We start from the raw sequence: 24,118 nt of genomic DNA, 5'->3' as shown, positions 1-24,118 counted from the left end.
TTTGCTGACTTCAAGACACACAGAGCCACCTTTCACATTTTTGCGGACCCCTTCTCCTTTGATGTGCAAGATGCCCCTTCTGTGCTTCAAATGGAGCTCATTGAGCTGCAGTGCAACTCTGAACTCAAAGCAAAGTTCAGGGAGGTGAGTGGAAAAGCAGACAAGCTTGGACAATTTTTGAGAGAATTGAGCCCTAGTTTCCCTCGGCTTTCCCGAATGTTCAAGCGGACCATGTGCCTTTTTGGTAGCACATACTTGTGCCAAAAGCTCTTCTCCACTTTGAACTTCAATAAGTCCAAGTACAGGTCCAGACTTACGGATGATCATCTTCAAGACATACTGAGGGCCGCAACTGCTTCCTCCCTCAGGCCAAATCTGGCTCGGCTATGCGAGAGGAAACGCTGCCAGGTCTCTAGCAGCAAGGAGTAGGCAAGAGAAGCCATGTTCAGAAGAACAGTTCATTTTCTACAGTGTTCCATTCATGTTCAGAAGAAGGTTATAGAACTGTTAATACAGACATTTCAATCTAAACACAGCAGATATAGAAGACTGAAAGAAACACACAAGTTCACTGACTAAAAATATCTTATTATTTTATTTATGTATTACAGATTGATTTTTTTTCTTATTAATTCTTAATTTGTTTATTCATTTTTCATATTTTGTGTTAAAAAATAAAAATAAAGAGATTTGAGAAGATTGGAATTTTTTAACCATGCCTTTCTTGTGGAAAACCTAATGCGGCCCAGCCTCACCCAGACTCTGCCTGCAGCGGCCCCCAGCTAAATTGAGTTTGAGACCCCTGTCCTACACCATAAATCAGTAAGAGAGGGTACGACCTCTCTCATGGCCCCAAGTGGTGTGTGCATGCCAGAGCACTCTGGAAGGCACACAGAGTCTTTACAGACTACTCAGGATCAAACCTCTATCATTATGCAATCGATTATACAACTCTAAGCATATATGAGTAAATATTTTTAAGCATATCCCATATGGAAAAGACTAAAAACTTATATGATGAAAGTCATACTCACGAAAGTGGCCACTTTCTCATTACTTTCATATATTGTTTTAGTAAGTATCGAAAACATACAAGTTTCATTATATAATTTTTCAAGGGATCTTATATCTGTTTTCACTCTTGTATGCTTTTCATACAAGTTTCACACAAGACAGATACAAACTTTATAAGATTTATATATCTTTTCCATATGGGAAATGACAATCAACAATATAAAGCTTACAGCTGGTTTTAATAACAACATTTATTTGTTTCTCAAATGAGAAAGAGCTATCGAGAAACACTCCTAAATCTTGAGTTCTTAACTTTTCCAGTGGGCCAAATTCAACATTATCTGCTAATGCTAAATAGGCTGCCGTTATTAACTAATGCTAATTGGATGTGAATTAGCATTATGCACTAATGCTAACACTTACTTTTTAACAATGTGAGTAGCTAATGCTAACACTATTTCCCTTAACTTTATAACAATGTGAACGGCTAATGCTAACACTCTTTTCCCTAGCAATACAACATCTGAGCTGCTAATGCTGAGTAGGTCGCCATTAGCACCTACGTCTAATTAAAGGCAAATACGCATTAGAACCTAATGCTCATATCGTTTTCCTTTGCTTTATAACAATGTGAGCAGCTACTGCTAAATAGCATTAGCTAATAACAGCAGTCTAATTTAATGTAAGTTAGCCTCATTTGCATTATAACGATGTGAGGAGTTAATGCTAAGTATGCTGCCATTAGCAGCTAATTCTAATTAGGGGTGAATAATTATTACCAGCTAATGCTAATATCGTTTTCTCTTCCCTTTTAACAATATGAGCAGCTAGTGCTGGGTAGGCTGGTGCTAGCAGCTAATACTAAAGCTAAAGCTAATTTGATGTGAATTAGCATTACATTAGTGAGGAGTTAATGCTAAGTAGACTTCCATTACAGGTAATGCTAATTTTAGGTATTTAGGAATTGGCAGCTAATGCTAATACCATATTTTCTTGCATTATAACAATGTGACCAGCTAATGCTAAGTAGGTTGCCGTTATTAGCTAATACTAATTTGAGGTGAATTAGCATTATCCGCTTATGCTAACAATGTTTTTTCTTACTTTTTAACAATATGAGTAGCTAATCTGAACATTTTTTTTTATTTAATTTTAACGTTTCCCCTGCGATGTGAAGAGGTAATGCTAAATAGCACGCCATTAGTGGCTAATTCTAATTTTAGATGAAAAAGCATTAAAAGCTAATGCTAATACCATATTTTCTTGATTTATATCAATATCAGTAGCTAATGCTAGGTATGTAGCCATCATTAGCTAATGCTAATTTAGGTGAATTAGCATCATCCGTTTATGCTAACAATGTGTTTTTTTACTTTTTAACAATACGCCATTAGTGGCCAATTCTAATGTTAGATGAGAAAGCATTAATAGCTAATGCTCATACTGTTTGCTTTGTAAGAATGATAGCAGCTAATGATACGAAGTCTACCGTTGTTAACTAATGTTAATTTGATGTGAATTAGCATTATCCGATAATGGTAACTCTTTTCCCCTGCATTACAACGACGTCAGGAGTTAATGCTAAGTAGGCTGCCATTAGGGGCTAACTCTAATTAGGGGTGAACAATTATTAGCAGCTAATGCTAATACCGTTTTCTCTTTCCTTATAACAACTTGAGCAGCTAATGCTAATTTGATGTGAATTAGCATTATATTAGTGAGCAGTTATTGCTAAGTAGGCTACCATTAGCAGCTAAAGCTAATTTGAGGTGAATAAGCATTAGTAGCTAACGCTAATACCCTTTTCTCTTGTTTTATAATGATGTGAAACGTTAATATTGTTCTCAAACAACAGAATGAGAATGAAATATTGATTCTAACAGGGCCCATAAACAGTATTAGCTTAGCAGCATTAGCTTATCAGAGTTTTCATCATGGTCACATAAATCCTTAGCAGAGCAAAGTGGCCTACTTAGCAATAGCTGCTCAAGTTGTAGAAAGCAAGGGAAAACAGTAATAGCATTAGCTGCTAAATGTGCACTTGAGAACAAATTTATTGTTAATTCAGCTGTGAATGTAGAGTTTGTCATTATTTAAGCTTCCATTTCCAAATGTTAGCTGCTCCTGTCTGCCTCTTTGTCACAAACACAGACTGAAATGATTCACAGCCTTGTTTCATCCTTCTGTCACTGTGGACATACAGCATGGGAAACATACACATGGCTGACACTTTATTAGGTACACTGGTATCTATATCAGGTACACCTGTGACCTAAATGTTCCTGCAACCAGACTCCTTGGAGACCCCTACATAAATATCCATGAACTATCCAGCTAGACTAGTGTGTCTGTCCCTGAAAATATTCCTGCATGTGTGATTGTTCATGTCTCATCTGCAGGAAACAAACAGGAAGTGAGTGAAGGACACAGGAAATGTTTCCAGCTCTTCCTCCTCTATCAGACATTCTCTCCATACCTGAGAGTGTCCAGTCTCCAGCCTGGATCCTTCAGTCCAGCCGACAGCAGCTTCATTCCTGAGAGACCTGGATGATTGTAGCTCAGGTCCAGCTGTCTCAGATGGGAGGGGTTGGAGCTCAGAGCTGAGGCCAGAGAAGTACAGCCTTCCTCTGTGATCAGACAGCCTGACAGACTGCAGACACACAAAACAACAATCAATCTGTCAACAATCGTTTTCTCTTTGTCACAATAACATCTATCCATCCATACATCCATTCAATGTAACTTTATTTATAAGTGACAATACCCAACAGACAACAACAGTCATCTGAAGCTGTTTAACAGTGTAAGGTAACCGCCTCCACTGTGAGCAGCACTTGGTGATGGTGGGAAGAAGAACTCCCTTTGACACAAAGATCCTCCCAGTGAAAACAGGCTCCAGGAGGAGCATCTACCATGACTGGTTGCAGGGTGAGGGGAAAGAGAAGAACATGAACATCAAGAATGCAGCGAGTGGTAAAATAATAATAATAATAATGGATTGGATTTATATAGCGCTTTTCAAGGCACCCAAAGCGCTTTACAATGCCACTATTCAGTCACTCTCACATTCATACACTGGTGGAGGCAGCTACGGTTGTAGCCACAGCTGCCCTGGGGCAGACTGACAGAAGCGAGGCTGCCATATCGCGCCATCGGCCCCTCTGGCCAACACCAGTAGGCAAGTAGGGTAAAGCCCAAGGACACAACATATTCCTAACACGATAGCTGCACTTTAGAGCTCTAAAACTGGAACTGACACATAAAAATACTGAGAACACAGACTAGCAGCCACTGCATGGCCTCGAGTATGTATGTGGTGCGTTCAAAGAGCATCAGCATAGACATGGTGGGTTCAACAATATAGGACATAACAATTTCTATGGCGAAAATACTATCAATGAATGAGCCATAACATTTTAGCCATGTAAACATGTTATCAGTGGGCTTTCCAACAACTTGCATTGATCATTAAAGGATAAAATACGTGAGTCGAGGTCACTACGAGCCATGCGAGGGTCAAACATGGCAGAGAACCTTCCAGCAGCATCTTGGTTTATAATCTGCCTTTGGATCATCAGTTTAGGAGATGAAGGATCCAAGTAAAATAACAAGTTAAAAAATATGCAGCTATGGTCACTCACATGGACATCCTCCACACATACATCATGTATATTTAAACCCAGGGAGAAAACAAGATCCAGTGTGTGACCCTTTGTATGTGTGGGGCCAGAAACATGCTGCCTAAAGTTAAAAGACTCAGTGACAGTGATGAGCTCAGCAGCAGTGTTACAGGATGCTTCATCAATATGACGGCTCAAATCTCCCAACCTTCTCCAATGAAATGATGGATGTCAGAAGGTCATTAAATTCAGTTAGAAAGACCCCATCAGGTAGAATAAAATACAATAACTGGTTTTTAGAGAACTGACCATCATCTGTGACTCAAATGCAGAAAAGGAGTCCGAGGTCATCAGACTGCATGTGAATCTGTCCTGGTAAACAACAGCGAGTCCTCCACCACGTCCTAAAAGACGCGGAGTTCAGATGACGGAGCAGCCAGCCGGGCAGATTTCATTCAAGTGGACATAATCAATGTTCCCTCTAAGCTGCACACGGGCGCAATCCGCTGACACGCTCTCTGCACACAGAGTATCTGCACTGCGCACAAAAAGATATCTAACAGGCTGTGAGGCTCCTGAACTCTCTGCCCCCCTCTCACGGACAATAACCATATCCAACTTCTTAATAGCAATGAACTGGTCTGCATTGGTGCATCATATCTTTATTCTCTTCCCCCTCCTGCCCCCCCCTCCTTCTTAAATAGATAACTATCATATCTGATATCATATCTCACAGTACAATAATATTGAATGGGTTGCATTGTTGTACTTTGTCATGTTTCTCAGGTCTTTGTCTGATTTTCTACGAACATTACTTGTCATGTTCTCATGTTGTTGCTAAGGATTGTCTTATTGCATTGGAGTCACACTGGGTTAAATATGTACACTTGGGTTTTAAGGGGTATTTATTATTTTCTTCTTTTTTTTTGGGTTGTATGGAAGCCCCAAACGCAATTTCATTGTTCTTGACAATGACAATAAATAAATAAACACTAAATACTAAATACTAACCTGAATTGAAATTAAAATAAATACGTTACCAATTCTGCTTTGCAGTGTTAGTCAGTGACTGGCTGCTCCAGTATTTAGAACGATGCCGCCTTATCCCATAGTCCAGCCAATGATTCACATTCGTATATACGCAGCTAATCAACGTCGCTGACGGGCTATGACAGCGTCCTCATGTGCCGACACCGGTGTTTTGGTTGATGTAGAGTGAAGCCACGTTAATGACAACGTGATCCAGTGATCCAAGGGACCGCTCAGGGAGTTTGTGTGTTCGCTCAGACACATGAAACATTAGAGGGAACATTGGACATAATTCTTATTTTGCTGCCACGTCTCAGTCAGACACATGAAATCTAGAGACTCTTTAATAAAGAGATCGCTTAGAATAAATGATTTGTTTGTTATGGAGCGAACGTTAAGCGGGGCCAACCGAGTTGATGACGGTCGATCTGCAAAATCAACAGCTGACTGCAGCGGCACTTGAAATAAAGACAATGCAGACCTGTAGACCTGCTGGGCAGGGCAGCGACTCCAGAGCTGGGGGAAGCAATGATCGATGAGCAGACATAGCTGTTATCAATAAAAACAGTGAACGTTTGACGGACACACCGTGAGAAAAACTGCTTCTGAGCCACAGAGCCCAGGTCCCAGTCACCGGCGTAACATATTAACTAAATGTCAGGAGAGGAAGTGGACGCAGGCACCAGGATTCTCCCCACAGCCAAGAAGCTAGCCTCTGGTAGCTTCTCAGTTTCACCTGGACGTCGGCCCTCGTTCCCCTTTTCCATCTCTTGAGGGTGAAAGTCCTGCGGGTTGTGAAGAGTAGCACACCAGGGGAGGAAGAGTTTTTCTGTTCAGCTGTTACAGTAGCTCTCCACTGAATCTTTGATGTTAAACCCTTTAAGACCTACCATAGAACCAAGTCTGCCAGAGCTTATCTTTAGATTTTTACATGCTGTAGTGCAGACCTTCCCAAACTGTGGTGCCCGCCCCCTAGGGGGGGCGCAGAGCCATGGCAGGGGGGGCGCGGTATGAAAAGGGAGGGGAACAAAACGCTTGAACACTGCTAGCACGGCGCCCACAGAAACGCAAAGCAGGAGATGAAGCATCGCTGAATATGTTTCCAAACCAACTTCATTCTAAGCCAAAGACTAGAAAATATGGTGAAGCAAATCTGCCCTTTGGCTTCACCTGCACAGGTGCTGAGGTAGGTCCCTGCGTCGGGAGCAGCGCTGGGCTCTTCCAATCATGGACAAACAGGATCCCACATTCTTAATTTTTAGTTCACAAACACTTGTTGTAGTGACTAACTACTCCTGACATGTTGGAGATGTTTGCTCTTTATAGAGTAAAGTTACAGCGGGATACAAATAACATCAGGCTGATCCTGCCACGATTTGTTCCCTCGATTCAAATCACAGACAAACAGGATCCCACAGCTGTTTATGTTTTTGAACCCATTTTGCACAGAGAGGCATTTTTTGAAAATGTATTGACAGCAATGTTGATTAGTATTACAGAAGAAGAAAAAACAACTACCCGTGACGCCTTTGTAAATGGAGGGACAGTAACTGCGTGTGAAACCTGCAGATACTCAGATTAACAGTATTTTGTCTCTGTCTGCCATTCTGCAATTCATCTCACATAAACAATAACGTGACGTGAAAAAAGGCGCAACCTTTGACGTTGCCAGATGAACTCTGTATTCCTCGTCCGCAAAAAAGGAGTTTTAAAAAAATCTCAGTTTTTGGTGATTTGAAACACTGTTTGGATGAAACAGCTGCGTTTTCAAAAATACCAGTGTAGGTGCGGACGTAGCGTAAAAGATTTAGTAGTTTATTTTCTTACTACCTGTAATTTATTGCAGATTACTTGTATTTGCTTAATTGTTTACTAAATGTTTGAGGTGTGAAATAAACCGCAATGGAGCAAAATATGGGCGTGTGTGGTTGGAGGATGTGTTAGTGCGTGTGCGTGCTGTTCACGCGCCGGGGGGGAGGCGAACGTTTTTCGTGTAAAACAAAGGGGGGCCCAGCAAAAAAAGTTTGGGAACCACTGCTGTAGTGCCATTTTGGGGAGCAGTTCAAGTTGCTATACATCAATACAACCGTTATAGCCCAAATTTTAATAATATGTATGCATTCAGTCCATAGTAACTACATATACATATATACATATACAGCAAAAAGTGCAATAAACTAGAACAAATTGAAAATTGTTTTGTTTTGTATTTTTACATATAGTTGTAGATGTCCGTACAAACAAACAAACAGGCAACCAACACATCACATACACACTCCAAAATAATATAATATAATATAAGCCTGAGAAAACAACCTAGATTTTTCATCAAAAAAGTACAATGTGCAATGGCAACAACACATATGGTTCAGTGTTATTAACTATGATAATAGCAGTAGGTACAAAAGACAATCTATGTCTCTTTGTCTTCACTGCAGGCACTTTATAACGACGACCTGATGGAAGCAGTTGAAAATCATTAAAGAGAGGATGATCTGAACACAACATGACAGAGGTCGCCTTCCTCAGCACCTGCCTGTTATAAAAGTCCACAAGCTGGACCTGAGACCTCCCTGAAATCTTACCAGCCACTTTAACCAGGTTGTTAAGTCTGGTCTTATTATTCAGAGACATATTACCGTACCAAGCAATGATACAGAAAGTTAAAACAGATTCAATAAAACTTTTATAAAAAACGAGTCATCATTGCAGATGAAACATTGAAACCTCTCAACCTCCTTAAAAAGTCTTTGTTGAACCTTTTTCACTGTAGCAGCAAGATGTGACTCAAAGCACAGAGCTTTATCAAGAACAACCCCCAAATACTTATAACTGTCCACCAGTTCAATGGCTGCACATTTACCACTGTTAGCGCAGGATGAGGGGATGTCTCCCTGAAGTCAATAACCATGTCCTTGGTTTTCAAGGTGCTGATCATTAAGAAGGACTGATCACACCACGAAACAAACTCATCCACAACAGGCCCATGGGAATCCTCTTCACCATGAAGGAGGCTTACAATGACTGTGTCATCTGCGTATTTAATGAAATGCCTGTTGGCCTGTGTACTACGACAGTCATTAGTGTACAAAATATACAGTAGAGGAGAGAGACAACAACCTTGCGGTGAGCCAGTGGAAGAGTTCAGCTGTTTGGAAAAACAGCCGTTCACTCTCACACACTGAGATCTGTCAGTTAAAAAGTCTAAAACCCAACCAACGAGATTAAGATCAAGTGTAAACTGGTTAAGAAGTTTATCAGCTAAAAGATGTGGCTGGATAGTATTAAAAGCTGAAGAAAAATCAATAAATAAGAGCTGAGCATGAGCTTTGGCGCCATCAAGATGGCGATAAAGGAAGTTCAACAGAGTGACCACTGCATCATCAACACGTCTACGAGGCCTGTATGCAAATTGTAGAGGGTCTATAAGCTTCTCTACTTGCTAACTGAGAGTCTGAACTAAAACCAGGAAGACTTATCTTATTACAGTCACTGTAACAGTGACCAGTCATGTGTTTCATGCCTGCCCAGGCCACCCTTAAGTTATTGCTACCCATCTCCGCCTCTACCTTATCCTTGTATTTTACTTTGGCTTTTTTAATTTCTGATCTGATCTCCTTCCTAATTTCTCTAACTTTCAAGATATTCCCTTCAATAAAAGCTTTTTTCCTTTCATGAATCAGCCTCATAAGACCTTTTGAAGACCATGGTTTGTTATTAGGAAAAAAATGGAGATGGTGTCAGTCGCATTCTTAGGATTCGCTTTAGGGTGGATGTAAACAATGGTGACGTTGATCTGTGGGAATTCCCTCGGCAGATAAAACGGCCTCAAAGACACAGAGAGGAGCTCAATGTCAGGCAGACACACTTGTCTACGAACGGTCACATTTTTACACCATTTCTGATTTATATACAAACACACTCCTCCTTGAGATTTCTGGGTAGCTCCGGGGTCTCGATCCAAACGTATGGGAAACCCGAAGCCATTTAGTTCCAGAGAACAATCAGGGTCAGAGTCCTTGAGCCAAGTCTCTGTGAATGCCATTAGACATGTATCCCTGTAGCCACGCAAGTGTGCGACATTCAAATGCAGTTCATCCAATTTACTCCTCAGAGACTGCACATTAGCCAGGATTATTGATGGTAAAGGAATGACTCCAAACAACCGTCAGGATTGCCAATAAAATCATGCGAAATAAAAAACCCATCTTCGTTAAAAGAAGTTCCACAAAGCACAAGCCGATGCTATAGAATTTCCTCAGGCAAAAAAAAATATATATAAAGGAATAAAAGAATGAAATAAAATAAGTTAAAACACTGACAGAGAGAGACAACCTGCTGGTCGCCACAAGAGCAGCGCCCCTCTTTCTAGTCTAGTCTAGACTGAGAATGCATCAAGACCACTCACTCACCCTTCCCTCCTGCCTCTCAGCTGCTGAAACTCACAGTTTGTTACCACGGAAGAGTCACTCCTTCATCTGAGATGAAGCCTGATAGTCTGACTGATGCAATATAACATTCAGTCTACACTTTGTTTTTGTGCAAAGATGATAAGCAGACTAAAGGAAAATATATGAACTCATTTCCACCACTATTAAAAAAAAACAGTGTCTGACTCGCAATCTGCTGCAGTAATGTAAGTAAAATAATCTGAAAATCACTATTTGACTAAATTATTTAGATGAGAAAATATATATTTAACACATTTGAGGAAATACTAATAACATAAACAAAAATAAATGTCCAATTTAGAAATCTTATTCTTTTTTGCTCTATAAAATAGTTGTTTTTATTTTTCAGTCACTCATCGTAGCAGTAGGATTTACATGAAAATAAAAACAAATTAAGTTTGAGAGAAAAAGTACATTTTTGGCACTCTCTGGGCAACTGACTCAGAGACTCAAATGACTTAAAAAACCCGATTCATTTTGGTGAGTGACTCATTTAAACTCGATTCGGTAAAAAGAATCAAATTTACCATCACTAATACAAATCCCTTTGGAGAAAACAGCTTTAAAACATGTATTGTTAAATTCCAGATGTTTCTTTGCAAGGAAAACTCAAACACTGAAGCAATACCACCAGTAACCTCCAACAAATGGAAATGTGGTGTCATTAAAGACATAATAATTTCATTAATACCCAATATCCAGCAAAATATGTAATTTGAACATTTTGTTCCTAACGAAATCAAATGTATATATTGTAGAAGATTAGCCAAATTTATGTAAAATGGCCAGTACATGAATGTTGTTTAAAAATAAACAAAATCGTATGACTGTGACAAATTTTACACAGTAATTCAGAGTCTAATAATCCACTCAAATATAAATATAAGTTTAGCTAAAAGCTCTATAGATAAGTCAATCAATAATATAATTCACATTTTAAATGATCATATGTGTTAACGTTTGAATCCTGACCTGAGAGTTTCCACTGCACACTGTGAACTCTTTAGTCCAGCAGACAGAAGCTTCACTCCTGAATCCTGCAGGTCAGAGTTACTCAGGTCCAGCTCTCTCAGACTGGAGGACTGGGAGCTGAGGACTGAGCACAGAGCTTCACAGCTTCTCTCTGACAGGTTACAGCCACCCAGTCTGAAAAACAAAAGATAATCTATAATACTTATGTAAAGTTTGTTATTATATTACATGCCATCTTTTTATTTTTGATGAAACCTTAACATACTAAGATACAACATCATATGGATGAACTTGAATAAAATGTTTTTTTTTAATTATATCTTTATTTGGATTGGACAAGAAAAAACCATCTGCATAGCAGTATATGAATAACATGGGAACAAAGTCCTTCCAGGTTTTAGATTAAGTCCAGGAGAGCAAATGATAAACAAAGTGATCAGCGGGTGCATATTAACCTCCACTAGCTATTACTAGGACAGTTGCTCGCATGCTCCCCCGAAGGAGATATATAGAACACATTACATGGAACTATAAACACAAACTGGGAGGGGTGCCCATGCTGCAATCATTGTGAACAAATACCTAAATAAACAAACAATAGTAACAGAAGTAAATGTAAAAACAAAACAAAAACAACCAAGTAATAGCGAGATCAAGTGAAGTCAGCCCTCGTGGGGGTGATGAATTGGATCCAATTGTTCCAAATTTGGTAGAATTTGGCTTTTTGATTTCTTAACAGATATGTAAGTTTTTCCATCCTAAATATCTCTAAAATGATCCCAAACCAGTCGTCTAGGGTAGGCTGGGCTGGGCTTAACCATCTTCTAGTAATTGTTTTTTTACTTGCTACCAAGAGTAATTGCACCAACTTAATCTCACTCCTACATTCCAGAAAGGGGACCAAACCCATGTATAAAACCTTAAAATCTAAAGGTATTTGAACGTTAAAGACTGCACTTAAGGAGACCTGAACGTTTTTTAACTTGGGACAGTCCCAAAAGACATGAAAATGGTTAGTAACAGTCGAGCCGCATTGTCTCCAGCATTGCATATAAGCCCCTTTGTACCTCTCCTGATATGGAGTCTTGAAGTACCTAATAATATTCTTCCAGCCATGTTCCTTCCAGCTCATAGAACTGTACATGGACCACTGGCAGTACAAAACATTTTCCCACTCCCCCACAGAAATAGCAATCCCTGATTCCCTTTCCCATTTATCCTTAGTGTATAAAGTGTTATCCTTGCTGGCACTAGAGAGGGCTTTGTATAGTTTAGAAATAGATTTAGTAGGGGTCATGGTTGTGGCATTTTTCAGGATGAGGAAAAAATGCGACTCAGCATCATTGAAGTTGGCATTCATGATCAATATATGATCTCAGCTGTAAGTTTCTATGAAAGTTGTATTTTGTCAGGTTGTCCTGTGGGTCTCAAATCTGAGCACAATATTTCTATGAGTAAGAGAGAGGAATGTTGTAAGGCCACAGGATATCCATGCTTTAAAAGTTACCTGGGAGCTGAGACTCATGAAGGGGACCAGATTCCATCTGTGCAGATCAGCTTTTATACTTGCAGATATTGGCTCGTAGTTTGCCTGAAAGAGCCCCGAGAGGTCCGCAGTCAAATATATTCCCAGGTACTTATTTTTCTCGTTATCCCTACGTAAAGCTACAGAAGCTGTATAATTTAAAGTCATCACCTGTGTTTTTGAAATATTGACCTTATAACCAGATAACTTCCCCAAATCACTTAAAGTAGACATCAACTCACTAAAAGACCTCTCTGGCTCCTCCAGGCAGACCAGTACATCATCCGCGAACATTACCACTTTATGTTCAACTCCTGACAATGCAACACCCCTAATGTTATGATTTTGTCTAATCGTTTGGCCAAATGTTTCTATGAATAAATCAGAGAAGTGGCGAGATTGCACAACCCTGCCTACAGCCATGTTCCAGAGCAAAGGGCTTGGAGAGATCACCATTCACCTTAATACGGGCTGAGGGTCGAGCATACAGACCTTGGATTACTCTAATAAACTTGTCGTGAAAGCCAAACTTCCCCAGAACCTTATACAGAAATACCCATCTGACCGAGTTGAAGGCTTTCTCAGCGTCCAAGCTTCCTATCATTGATTGAGTTTTGTTCTTTTGTATTTGAGCAGAGATGTGTAATATTCTCCTAATGTTGTCAGTTGTTTGTCTATAGTGAATGAAACCAGTCTGATCTAAATCGATGAGGTCAGGTACCAACTTCTCCAGTCTACGAGCAAGAATAGAAGTAAATAGTTTGTCATCCAAGTTAAGGACACTGATTGGTCGATAGTTTCCACATTCTCATTTATCTTTCCCCTCTTTTGGGATAATTGAAATAGTTGCCTCCCTCCAGGAGGGTGGGATTTCTCCCTCCTGTAGGATGTAGTTAAATGACTTCAGCAATGTGGGGACTAGATCTGCCCTCAGGGTGCGATACCACTGAGAACTGAACCCGTCCGGCCCAACTGCCTTACCTGGTTTTAATCTGGAAAAAGCATTAATTTCTTCCACTAAAATGGGATGTGTTAGAAGCTCATTTTTGAGAGACGGGAGTGAAGGTAATTCTAGAGAGCTTAGAAAGGCATCAATACAATTCTCCTCCGTAGCATTGGGCTGTGAGTACAGCTCCCTAAAGAAGGTCTCAAAACATTTCTGAATGTCTTCTAATTTTGTTTCCAGAATATTAGTCTTGGGGTCCTTGATTTGGTATATCATACTTTCCTCTAGTTGTTTGCGTTATTTATGTGCCAGATATTTTGCAGATTTCCCTCCTGTCTCATAGTATTTTTGCCTCAAAAAAATTAAGTTATTTTGGGCCTCCTGGGTGTAAATATCATTAATTTCACCCTGTATTTTCCTGATATCCTGCTTCACAGTAGGATTTGCGGTGTTTATGTCTTCCTATTCTTTCAACTTTAAATTTACCTGTAGATCTGCTAACTTTTGCCCTTTAACTCTCTTTAAGTGGGAGGCGATAGAAATTAATTTACCTCTCATTACCGCTTTGAGCGTATCCCAAAGACTAGTTGGAGATACCTCCCCTGTGTCATTAACCTCTAGAAATTCTTTAATGTCTACCTTTAATTTGGAAACTATGGCAGGATCATCAAGGTGCGAGTTAAATTTCCACAGTGTGGTACGTTTTTTCCTAGCCACAAAGATACAGAGATAGGACTGTGGTCAGATAGATCTCTTGTTAATATGTCAGTGTTTAAATGAACCAGAGTAATGAGTGAAATTTCTGGTAGATGCGTAGCGGTCCCTCCATACATCTATTATCCCCATCTCTACCATATAGGAATTGACTTTTCTAGTAAGTGCTGTTACCTGGTTGGTTGGGGAGGAGGAGTCTAGTTTAGGGTCAAGTCTAAAGTTAAAACCCCCCCACAGACAACTATCCCCTGAGAATCCACCATTAACTCAAACATATTCCTATAGAATAGCCAATCGCTCCCAGGGGGAGCATAAACATTTAAAATTGTGATTTCAGACCCCTCTATCCTTTCTGTTATTCTAACCAATCTGCCTTCCTCGTCACAGAGTTCTGAGATATGTTCATAGTTAAGAGTACCAGAGATAAGTGTAGCCACACCCCTCTTGTGTTTGGACTTAACGGAAGAGGAGAATACATATTTAAAACCCTTTCTTTTCAATCTCAAGTGATCTACTTGGTTCATGTGTGTCTCCTGAAGTAATGCAATCTGGGCCTTCTCCTTCCTTAGTTTGGACAGTATCTTATTCATCTTAATCACGTTCAGAACCCCGTTAACATTAAAAGAGATTACTTTCACTGACTCACTTCCCATAAAGATATATTAAGTTACCACAGCGCATAAACTCAATAGCAGCAGGCAACCCCCTCTTAAAACAGTAACAAGTGAAAAAAGTTAGGAATGAACTGAAAACATTTGAACATAACTGGAGCTTGAAAGCTCCTAAGCTGGCTTCTGACAGTGGAGCACTTCCACTGACACCCTCACAACTTGAAGGGAAACCCCTTATTACCCCCTGAGTTAGGGGGCTTTCCACTGCGACGTCACTCACAGCACGAGAAGCCCCACCCATTTTAGCTCGACAGTAACCATATTTCACCATGTTGTCCATAGCTAATACATAACATTAAATTCGTTCTCTTCACGTCTGTATACTTGCAGCTTCTCTCTATATCCCGCAGCTCCTCGGATCTGACGCAGACGCCGACCACCAACTCCCCGCCACAGCGGGCATCTTTGTAGTTTTTCTCTGGGGGTTGCCGGTGGTGTAATCACCTTTACCGGCAGGCCCCGACTCGCCAGGTCAGCCGTTGCCTCCTCCACCGTGTTGTAGGTTTTCGCTCCTTCTTCGAAAAAAACCTTAAGGCGCGCTGAGTAGAGGGTCCTAAACCGTACATTCTTCTCTTTTAGGACCTTTCGTGCCTCTGCATACTCCTTCCTCAAAGCCATGATCTCAGGGGGGTAATCGTGGTCGAGGTTAATCTTGCTGGAATTCCACATAAAACCTTTCTTTTGCCAAGCGAGCCTCAGCACTTCTTCTTTAACCGTGAAGCACAGGAATTTTACCAGGATCGATCTGGGTTGGGAGCCGTCCGGAGGGAGTAACGATAACGCTCTGTGTGCTCTCTGAATTTGTAACGGTGTTGATGGTGGGATGGCGAGATTCTCCCGGAGTAGCTTCTCCACAAAGTGGGCCATAGATGGAGCTCCCGATTCTTCTCCCTCCAGCACCCCGTACAGTCAGAGCGACTCCCTCCTCGAGTAAGCCTCCAGTGATGTTAGTTTTGTTTGAAACTTTTCCTGCATGCTTTCTTCCATTTGCGCAACATCTCTAAAGTTAGAAATATCCTGTCTCAGAGTGACGCTGAAAAACTAGTTCATGCATTTATTACTTCCAGGCTGGACGACTGTAATTCATTATTATCAGGATGTCCAAAAAACTCCCTGAAAAGCCTTCAGTTAATCCAAAATGCTGCAGCAAGAGTCCTGACAGGGACTAGAAAGAGCGAGCAGATTTCTCCTGTATTGGCTTCCCTTCATTGGCTTCCTGTTAAATCCAGAATTGAATTCAAAATCCTGCTCCTCACATACAAGGTCTTAAATAATCAGGCCCAATCTTATCTTAATGACCTTGTAGTACCATATCACCCTATTAGAGCACTTCGCTCTCGCTCTGCAGGCCTACTTGTTGTTCCTAAAGTATTTAAAAGTAGAATGGGAGGCAGAGCCTTCAGTTTTCAGGCCCCTCTTCTGTGGAACCAGCTTCCAGTTTGGATTCAGGGGACAGACACTATCTCTACTTTTAAGATTAATCTCATATTTCCATTAAAAGTGTTGAATTTGACTGTTTGATGTTCTTTATGATCTCTGGCACCAGTTCATCTGTAGGCTGAGCTCAATCCATCCATTTAGTGAAATGATGTTTAAAGGTCTCCTTGTTCTGTGAGCGTGCACAGATCCTGAAGCAGAAAGCCTGGGTTACAGAGAAATGATCATCACTGTGATGATGCTCATCATCTCTGACTGGGATTTGAGGTTTTGTCAAAGCAGCAAAGAAAGCCTGGCTATGTTGGACTGGGTGTGGAAGCAGCTCCCAGTTTGAGTTCAGGAGACAGACGCCCTCTCTACTTTGAAGATCAGCTTCAAACTTTCCTTTTTGCTAAAGCATATAGATAGGGCTGGGCCAGGTGACCCTGAATCCTCCCTTAGTTATGCTGCAATAGACGTAGGCTGCCGGGGATTCCCATGATGCATTGAGTTTTTCCTTTCCAGTCACCTTTCTCACTCACTATGTGTTAACAGACCTCTCTGCATTGAATCATATCTGTTATTAACCTCTGTCTCTCTTCCACAGCATGTCTTTATCCTGTCTTCCTTCTCTCACCCCAACCAATCACAGCAGATGGCCCCGCCCCTCCCTGAGCCTGGTTCTGCCGGAGGTTTCTTCCTGTTAAAAGGGAGTTTTTCCTTCCCACTGTCACCAAAGTGCTTGTTCATAGGGGGTCATGTGATTGTTGGGTTTTTCTCTGTATCTATGAAGTGCCTTGAGGTGACTTTTGTTGTGATTTGGCGCTACATAAATAAAATTGAATTGCATTGTTAGTATCTCAGACAAAATCTCGTCTGTGTTCTGAAGCTTATCTTTGTGTTCTGCAACCCTGGTTTCCACATCATTAAGCCGCGCATTGGCTTTATCCAACTCACCCCTTATTTCCACCAGTTGCGTTTTCGTGTCTTTTCGAAATTCTTTCACCTCTTTCCCAACGCCTCTCAGTTCTTTCAGTATCAGCGTCAAACTTGCTGGGTCAACCTCATCTTCTGTCCCAGAATCCTCGCGGCTAGGAGTGGGAGAGTGGCCTCGGCTAGCCCTATAGGGGCTAACGTTAGCCCCTTCTGTTAGCTGCACATTGCCATCTTCCACGTTTTCAAACGTTAACTTCTTAGCTATTTTGTTCTTTCTGGACATCATTTAAACCCCTTTTTCCTCTTTATGTGCACTTAGATAGTGTATTAATTTACTTGGGGCAGTTTTAATAAGTTTCAGTCGAGAGCTCTCGTACTAGGTGTCCATCCCCACGAGCGCCGGAACCGGAAGCCTTGAATAAAATGTTTAATTGGTTCATTTAAAAAAAACTAAATGTCAATTGATCTGACCTCAGAGTATTTAGTTTACACTTTAAACTTTGTAGTCCAGCAGACAGAATCTTCACTCCTGAATCCTGCACATTTTTGATACTCAGGTCCAGCTCTGTCAGAGTAGAGGACTGAGAGCTGAGCATTGAGGACACAGCTTCACAGTTTTCCGCTAGAAGTTCACAGACGTTGAGTCTGAAAATGAAAACATGAACAAAGACTGATGTTAAAGTGTAATCAGGGTGCAATAACTAATCTTATATTTTAAGAATCCTTGTTGTTTTATGCTGAGCAGATGTGGTACGAAACAACAGTAAATTGATCAAGTTTACCTCTACTGTTTAAATTGCTGGATTTATTTTCTCAGTTAAAAACAAAACAAAACAAACAAACAAAAGAAAAAAGAATACAAATCGGTCAGACCTCAGAATATTCAGTTTGGCGTGTGGACTCTCCACTGCAGCAGACAGAAGCTTTACTGCTGAAGCCTTCAGGCTGTCGGTACTCAAGTCCAGCTCTCTCAGACTACAGGACTGGGAGCTGACCACTGACAACAAATCTGTACAGACTTTCTCTGACAGGTTACAGCTGCTCAGCCTGAAAAAAATAACAAGAACAACAAAACAATAATATTTATTATCAAATAAAATCTCTTTATATGTTGAATCTAAGTAATCAAATGTGTACAAATGAGTACACTACAATGCACAATTAAATAAAAAAATGTTCAAGAATTTAAGTGTAACAGAAGAAAAATATTTCAAATTAAACACAATTATTCCAATGTATGTAAATGGAAACCAGTGAAGAGCAGGTTGATTTAGTGACAGTAGTTCAGTGTCTGCTGGCACAGGCCTGTGAGTACTGCAGTATTACACTTACTGCAGTACTGCTGGTCACTTTATTAATTCTAATATGTGTGATTACTGTAAATGTAGTTATAAATAATGTATCACATCCTGGACTCTCATTTCATTTTCTGTCTAAAAGCTGCTTTGGCTCATTCCCCTTTAAAGCCCCGCTCTCCCTAAAGGCCAACTTTATTTTGATTGGATGATTTCATAGTGTTAAAAGGGAGTTTTTCCTTCCCACTGTCGCCAAAGTGTTTGCTCATAGGGGGTCATATGATTGTTGGGTTTTTCTCTGTATCTATTACTGTACAATATAAAGCGCATTGAGGTGACTGTTGTGATTTGGCACTATATAAATAAAATTGAATTGAATTACATCCCATTTCAGGTACCTAGAACCTGAACCTTCTCTGGAAACCTGGGACGCTGGCGGGTTTCTCTTGCTTACCTATCTGCTCATCCTCTTTCTTTCTGCTCGCATGATGATTTCCTGGTTGAGTTTGTAAAGACTTTTGCTCAGGACCTTCTTGCTGTGCGGCAACAGTGCTAACCACCGTCCGCTGTATGTTTTTCAGTCATTAAATCAAACCATGAAAGATCAGCTTGCTTCTCGTGATGAACCTGTCTGTTTTCGATTCCACACCAGGGTCTGCCCACTGGAAAGTTCAGGGATAAGGGTGGAGGATACTCACACAAACATAAAAACCCAGATTGCAACTCCAACTCTCTGTTCTAGTTAACCAGACCTTTCAGGCTCTTGTTCAATTAGAACCTCATGGAGTCTGAGTTAGCGAGACAGTTAAACATCCCTCTATGCCCCCTTAATCCGCCCATTCCCACTAAGTCATTAAATAACCGAGTGTCCCCTCACATAACTCAGCGCACAGAGCCTGTCACCCCTGGCAATCACAAGAAAACACTTACCTTTTTTGCTTTTCATGCACCTCACAAACCACTCATACTCGGCTTTCCTTGGCTAGAATTACATAACCCCCACTTAGACTGGTCAGGTCAGAGGGTAATCAGTTAGAGTCTGTTCTGTCATTCAAATTGCCTTGTTTCTGCCCGTCCACCGGAACCTGTGGAACCATCAACCAACACTGAGACTGTTTTAGATCTCTCCTCTGTCCCCACCAAATGTCATGATCTTCAGGAAGTATTTAGCAAAAGTAAAGCGCTTTCACTGCCACCTCACAAACCACAGGACAGCACCATAGAACTACTCTCTGGCTCCACCCGGCCTTCTAGCTGGCTGTATAACCTGCTTAGACCTGAGTGTGCGGCTATGGAAAAGTACATTAAGGAATCCCTCGGTGCAGGCATAATCCAACGATTGTCATCTCAAGTTGGAACTTCTTTTTTGTGGGGAAAAAGGATGGCTCTCTCTGGCCATGCATTTACTTCAGGGGCCTCAGTGATATTACCATCAAGAATAAGTACCTATTACCTCATTAGCTCTGCTTTCAGGCCATTTCACAGTGCCACTGGGTTTACAAAACCCCACATCCGCAACGCTTACCACTTTTTCCAGATCAATCAGGGAGACAAGTGGAAGACCGTTTTAAACATGCCATTGGGGGACTACGAGTATTTGGTCATGCCGCCTGGGTTAACTAATGCTCCCGCGATGTTTCAAGATTAGTTAACGATGTCCTCCGGGACTTCCTTGACAGGTTCGTATTGGTGTATCTGGATGATATCCTCATTTTTCCCAAAACCTGCGAGGAACATCAGTCTCATGTCCATGCTATTTTTCCAAGGTTTGCTGGAGAATAAACCTTATGTCAAAGCAAAAAAGTGTGAATTCCATTCCTCATCAATAACTTTTTTCAGTTACATTTTGGCACGGGGGCAGGTGAAGACGGATCTGGCAAATGTGAAAGCTTTAACAGAGTGGCCTACCCCTTGTACCCATTGTAGATTCAAGAAGCATCTCCAATGGGTTTTGGGAATAGCAAATTTTTATAGACTGTTCATTTTCAACTATAGTCAGGTAGCTGCACCACTCAAGTCTCAGCATGCATCTGGTCCCCCAAAGCTGAAACTGCATTCACCAAACTGAAGTATCTGTTCACCACGGCACCTTTTTGGTTCACCCTGATCACAGTTATCATTGCAAAGGTGGACACATCAGAAATTGGAGAAGGGAGAGGTAAATGATGCCAAGTGAAAGAGAATGCTTTGGGGGGGGGGGGGGGGGGGGGGGGTCATGCTGCTGTCATGGTCTGTGTGAGCGGCGGTGGTTTCCCACTAGACTCTGGTTTCTGCCTTTGGGTGAAGCCTGGTCAGCCTGTCCACTGTCCATACCTGACAGTAATCCACTAGGCTGAATATAACATCAGCACTCCCAATAACTCTGCTAACCTCCTAATCCTCGGATCATCTACTCACCCTTGCAGTTCAGTCACGTTTTCCTGGATGCTGGTCTTCTTGATTCACTCACAGCCACATTAATGCCTTTCGTCTCTTAGACTTACTGGACCACTTGGCCTGGATTCAAAGCTAACAAGTACTCACCCAGACCTCACCACCTGCCTTCCCCAAGTTGCTTTCCGACTGCTGACAAGTAAATGGTAAATGGACTGATTCTTATATAGCATTTTTCTACTCTCCCGGAGTACTCACAGCGCTCTATACAACATGCCACATCCACCCAATCACACCCATTCTCACAAACACTTTATCTGAACTTAGTGCTTTCTAAGTACATTCACGCACATTCATACTCTGATGGATGCATCGGAGAGCAAGTTGGGGTTAGTATCTTGCCCAAGGATACTTGACATGCAGACTGGAGGAGCCAGGGATCGAACCACCAACCTTCCGATCAGTAGGTCAGATCAGACCAGCTTTACCTCCTGAGCTACAGAAACCCCAAATAAGACATTGAAGATAACCTCGTTCACTTACTGTAACCTCCACCAGTGATCTTTCTGATGCTGCTCTACCTCTGTTACAGTGACTCAGATTACCATCAACCAAGACCCATTTCCGGAAACCTACCACAGAGCCCACTTCATGCTCACAGCTTCAAGTGCTTGACTTCCGCCATAGTTCACAGTTCATGTTAAAAAATTCCAAGTGTCAAGTTCCTGTGTGTAAATAAAGCCTTCACGTCTAGTAATATTCAGTTCCTTCACCTTTGTCTGTATTTTGGGTTCACCATGTTGTTCTGGCCACACCGAGGTAACAGATTTATATTTGAAAAACAGAGAGACATGGGGGATTGCAATAAAGATGAGACACAAACCAGACCTTAAAATAAGAACATCTGAAAACGATGTAGATGCAGTCTGGTAGCTCAAGTATTTGCTTTAAAAAACAGAGCTAGACTCCTGGTTGTTGGAGACAAGTGAACAACTTGAGGATAATAAACCTGTCAGAGGGGCTGAAGGATCAGAGCTCATGTTCTTATAGGCTGGATCTGGATTGTGCTTTGATTCGAGTTGAAGACAAAAATATTTCAGAAATGCTGACATGTCCTGCTGGAGAGAAATATTTAAAGTATCATGACTATTTTAGTGACTATTTTTTAATTTTTCTAAAGTGGTAGTGTTCTTTGAACTGAGCACCTCTGATTTATTTCCCATGATTTTAAGAATGAAGCGATGAGTTCATGTTTACTTACAGAGCTTTGTTGGAGGCTTTGACCACTGGCAGCAGCCTCAGAAGAGCCTTCTCTGAAGCAGAGTATTTCTGCAGGTCAAACTCATCCAGATCTTCTTCTGATGACAGTAAGATGAAGACCAGAGCTGACCACTGAGCAGGAGACAGATAACCTGTGGAGAGACGTCCTGATCTCAGGGACTGCTGGATCTCCTCCACTAGAGAACGATCATTCAGTTCATTCAGACAGTGGATCAGATTGATGCTTTTCTCTGCAGACAGATTCTTACTGAGCTTCTCCTTGATGTACTGGACTGTTTCCTGATTGGTCTGTGAGCTACTTCCTGTCTGTGTCAGCAGACCTCGTAGGAGAGTCTGATTGGTCTGCAATGAAAGACCCAGGAGGAAGCGGAGGAACAAGTCCAGGTGTCCATTTGGACTCTGTAAGGCCTTGTTCACAGCACTCTGGTAGAAGTGTTTCTCTGCAGATTCTCCTGTGTTAGACTTCTTGGGGGTTGTTTGTTCTTCCAGCAGATTGAGCCCAGAGTTGATGAAGGTCCGATGGACATGAAGAGCAGCCAGAAACTCCTGAACACTCAGATGGATGAAGCAGAACACCTTGTCCTGGTACAGTCCTCTCTCCTCTTTAAAGATCTGTGTGAACACTCCTGAGTACACTGAGGCTGCTCTGATATCGATGCCACACTCTGTCAGGTCTGATTCATAGAAGATCAGGTTTCCTTTCTGCAGCTGATCAAAAGCCAGTTTTCCCAGAGACTCCATCATCTTCCTGCTCTCTGGACTCCAGTGTGCATCTGTCTCAGCTCCTCCATCATACTTGACCTTCTTCACTTTGGCCTGAACCACCAGGAAGTGGATGTACATCTCAGTCAGGGTGTTGGGCAGCTGTCCTCCCTCTCTGGTTTCCAGCACATCCTCCAGAACTGTAGCAGTGATCCAGCAGAAGACTGGGATGTGACACATGATGTGGAGGCTTCGTGATGTCTTGATGTGGGAGATGATGCTGCTGGCCTGCTCCTCATCTCTGAATCTCTTCCTGAAGTACTCCTCCTTCTGTGGGTCAGTGAACCCTCTGACCTCTGTCACCATGCCGACACAGTCAGGAGGGATCTGATTGGCTGCTGCAGGTCGTGTGGTTATCCAGAGGCGAGCAGAGGGAAGCAGTTTCCCCCTGATGAGGTTTATCAGCAGCACATCCACTGAGGTGGACTTTCTAGGGTCAGTTAGGATTGTAGTTTTGTGGAAGTCCAGAGGAAGTCGACACTCATCCAGACCATCAAAGATGAACACAACCTGGAAGTCTTCAAAGCTGCAGATTCCTGCTTCTTTGGTTTCAGTAAAGAAGTGATGAACAAGTCCCACCAAGCTGAACTTTTCCTCTTTCAGCACATTCAGCTCTCTGAAAGTGAATGGAAATATGAACTGGATGTCCTGGTTGGCTTTGTCTTCAGCCCAGTCCAGGCTGTATTTCTGTGTTAAGACTGTTTTCCCAATGCCAGCCACTCCCTTTGTCAGCACTGTTCTGATTGGTTCATCTCTTCCAGGTGAGGCTTTAAAGATGTCTTCTTGTCTGATGGTTGTTTCTGGTCTGTCTGGTTTCCTGGATGCTGTTTCAATCTGTCTGACCTCATGTTCATCATTGACCTCTGCAGTCCCTCCCTCTGTGATGTAGAGCTCTGTGTAGATCTGATTCAGGAGGGTTGGGTTTCCTGCTTTAGCGATGCCCTCAAACACACACTGGAACTTCTTCTTCAGGGTGGATTTAAGGTTACGATGACAAACTGGAGCTTGAAGTTCTGAATGAGAAGAAAAATAAACACTCAATTCCAAAAAGAACTAATCTTTAAAACATGTTGCTCCATCTTCCATCTCTGGAAAATGTTCATTTATCCAGCA

The 24,118-nt window shown here is 41.6% G+C and overlaps 2 protein-coding genes and 1 pseudogene across 4 annotated transcripts in view; 1 reads left to right on the top strand and 2 right to left on the bottom strand.

Annotated features, from left to right (window-relative positions):
- The window catches only part of LOC146576990 (protein NLRC3-like), a 460,027-nt gene that overhangs the window by 54,328 nt on the left and 381,581 nt on the right, over nucleotides 1–24,118 (bottom strand). The gene's annotated exons all lie outside the window — the stretch shown is intronic.
- Nucleotides 1–24,118, top strand: part of LOC146576995 (uncharacterized) — a 259,842-nt pseudogene that overhangs the window by 35,661 nt on the left and 200,063 nt on the right.
- Nucleotides 1–24,118, bottom strand: part of LOC146576996 (neoverrucotoxin subunit alpha-like) — a 37,329-nt gene that overhangs the window by 4,698 nt on the left and 8,513 nt on the right. The window contains exons 6-8 of one of the 2 annotated variants that reach the window (XM_085268147.1): nucleotides 22,224–24,018; nucleotides 17,766–17,939; nucleotides 11,087–11,260 (exon numbers count right to left, since the gene is read on the bottom strand). In XM_085268147.1, the coding sequence (XP_085124273.1) occupies nucleotides 11,087–11,260; nucleotides 17,766–17,939; nucleotides 22,224–24,018 (2,143 nt within the window). Of the gene's footprint in view, nucleotides 1–3,490; nucleotides 3,547–11,086; nucleotides 11,261–17,765; nucleotides 17,940–22,223; nucleotides 24,019–24,118 lie in introns of those variants that run through there. The other variant, XM_085268148.1, reaches the window with a different exon arrangement.

The sequence above is a fragment of the Mchenga conophoros genome, linkage group LG3 (genome assembly GCF_057382185.1).
Source record: "Mchenga conophoros isolate Kocher_MC1m ecotype Shallow Benthic linkage group LG3, M_conophoros_male_GT1.1, whole genome shotgun sequence".
In the NCBI taxonomy this organism is placed as follows: domain Eukaryota; kingdom Metazoa; phylum Chordata; class Actinopteri; order Cichliformes; family Cichlidae; genus Mchenga; species Mchenga conophoros.
Note: the sequence above shows the minus strand (reverse complement) of the source record. Positions and strands in the feature narration are given on the sequence as shown.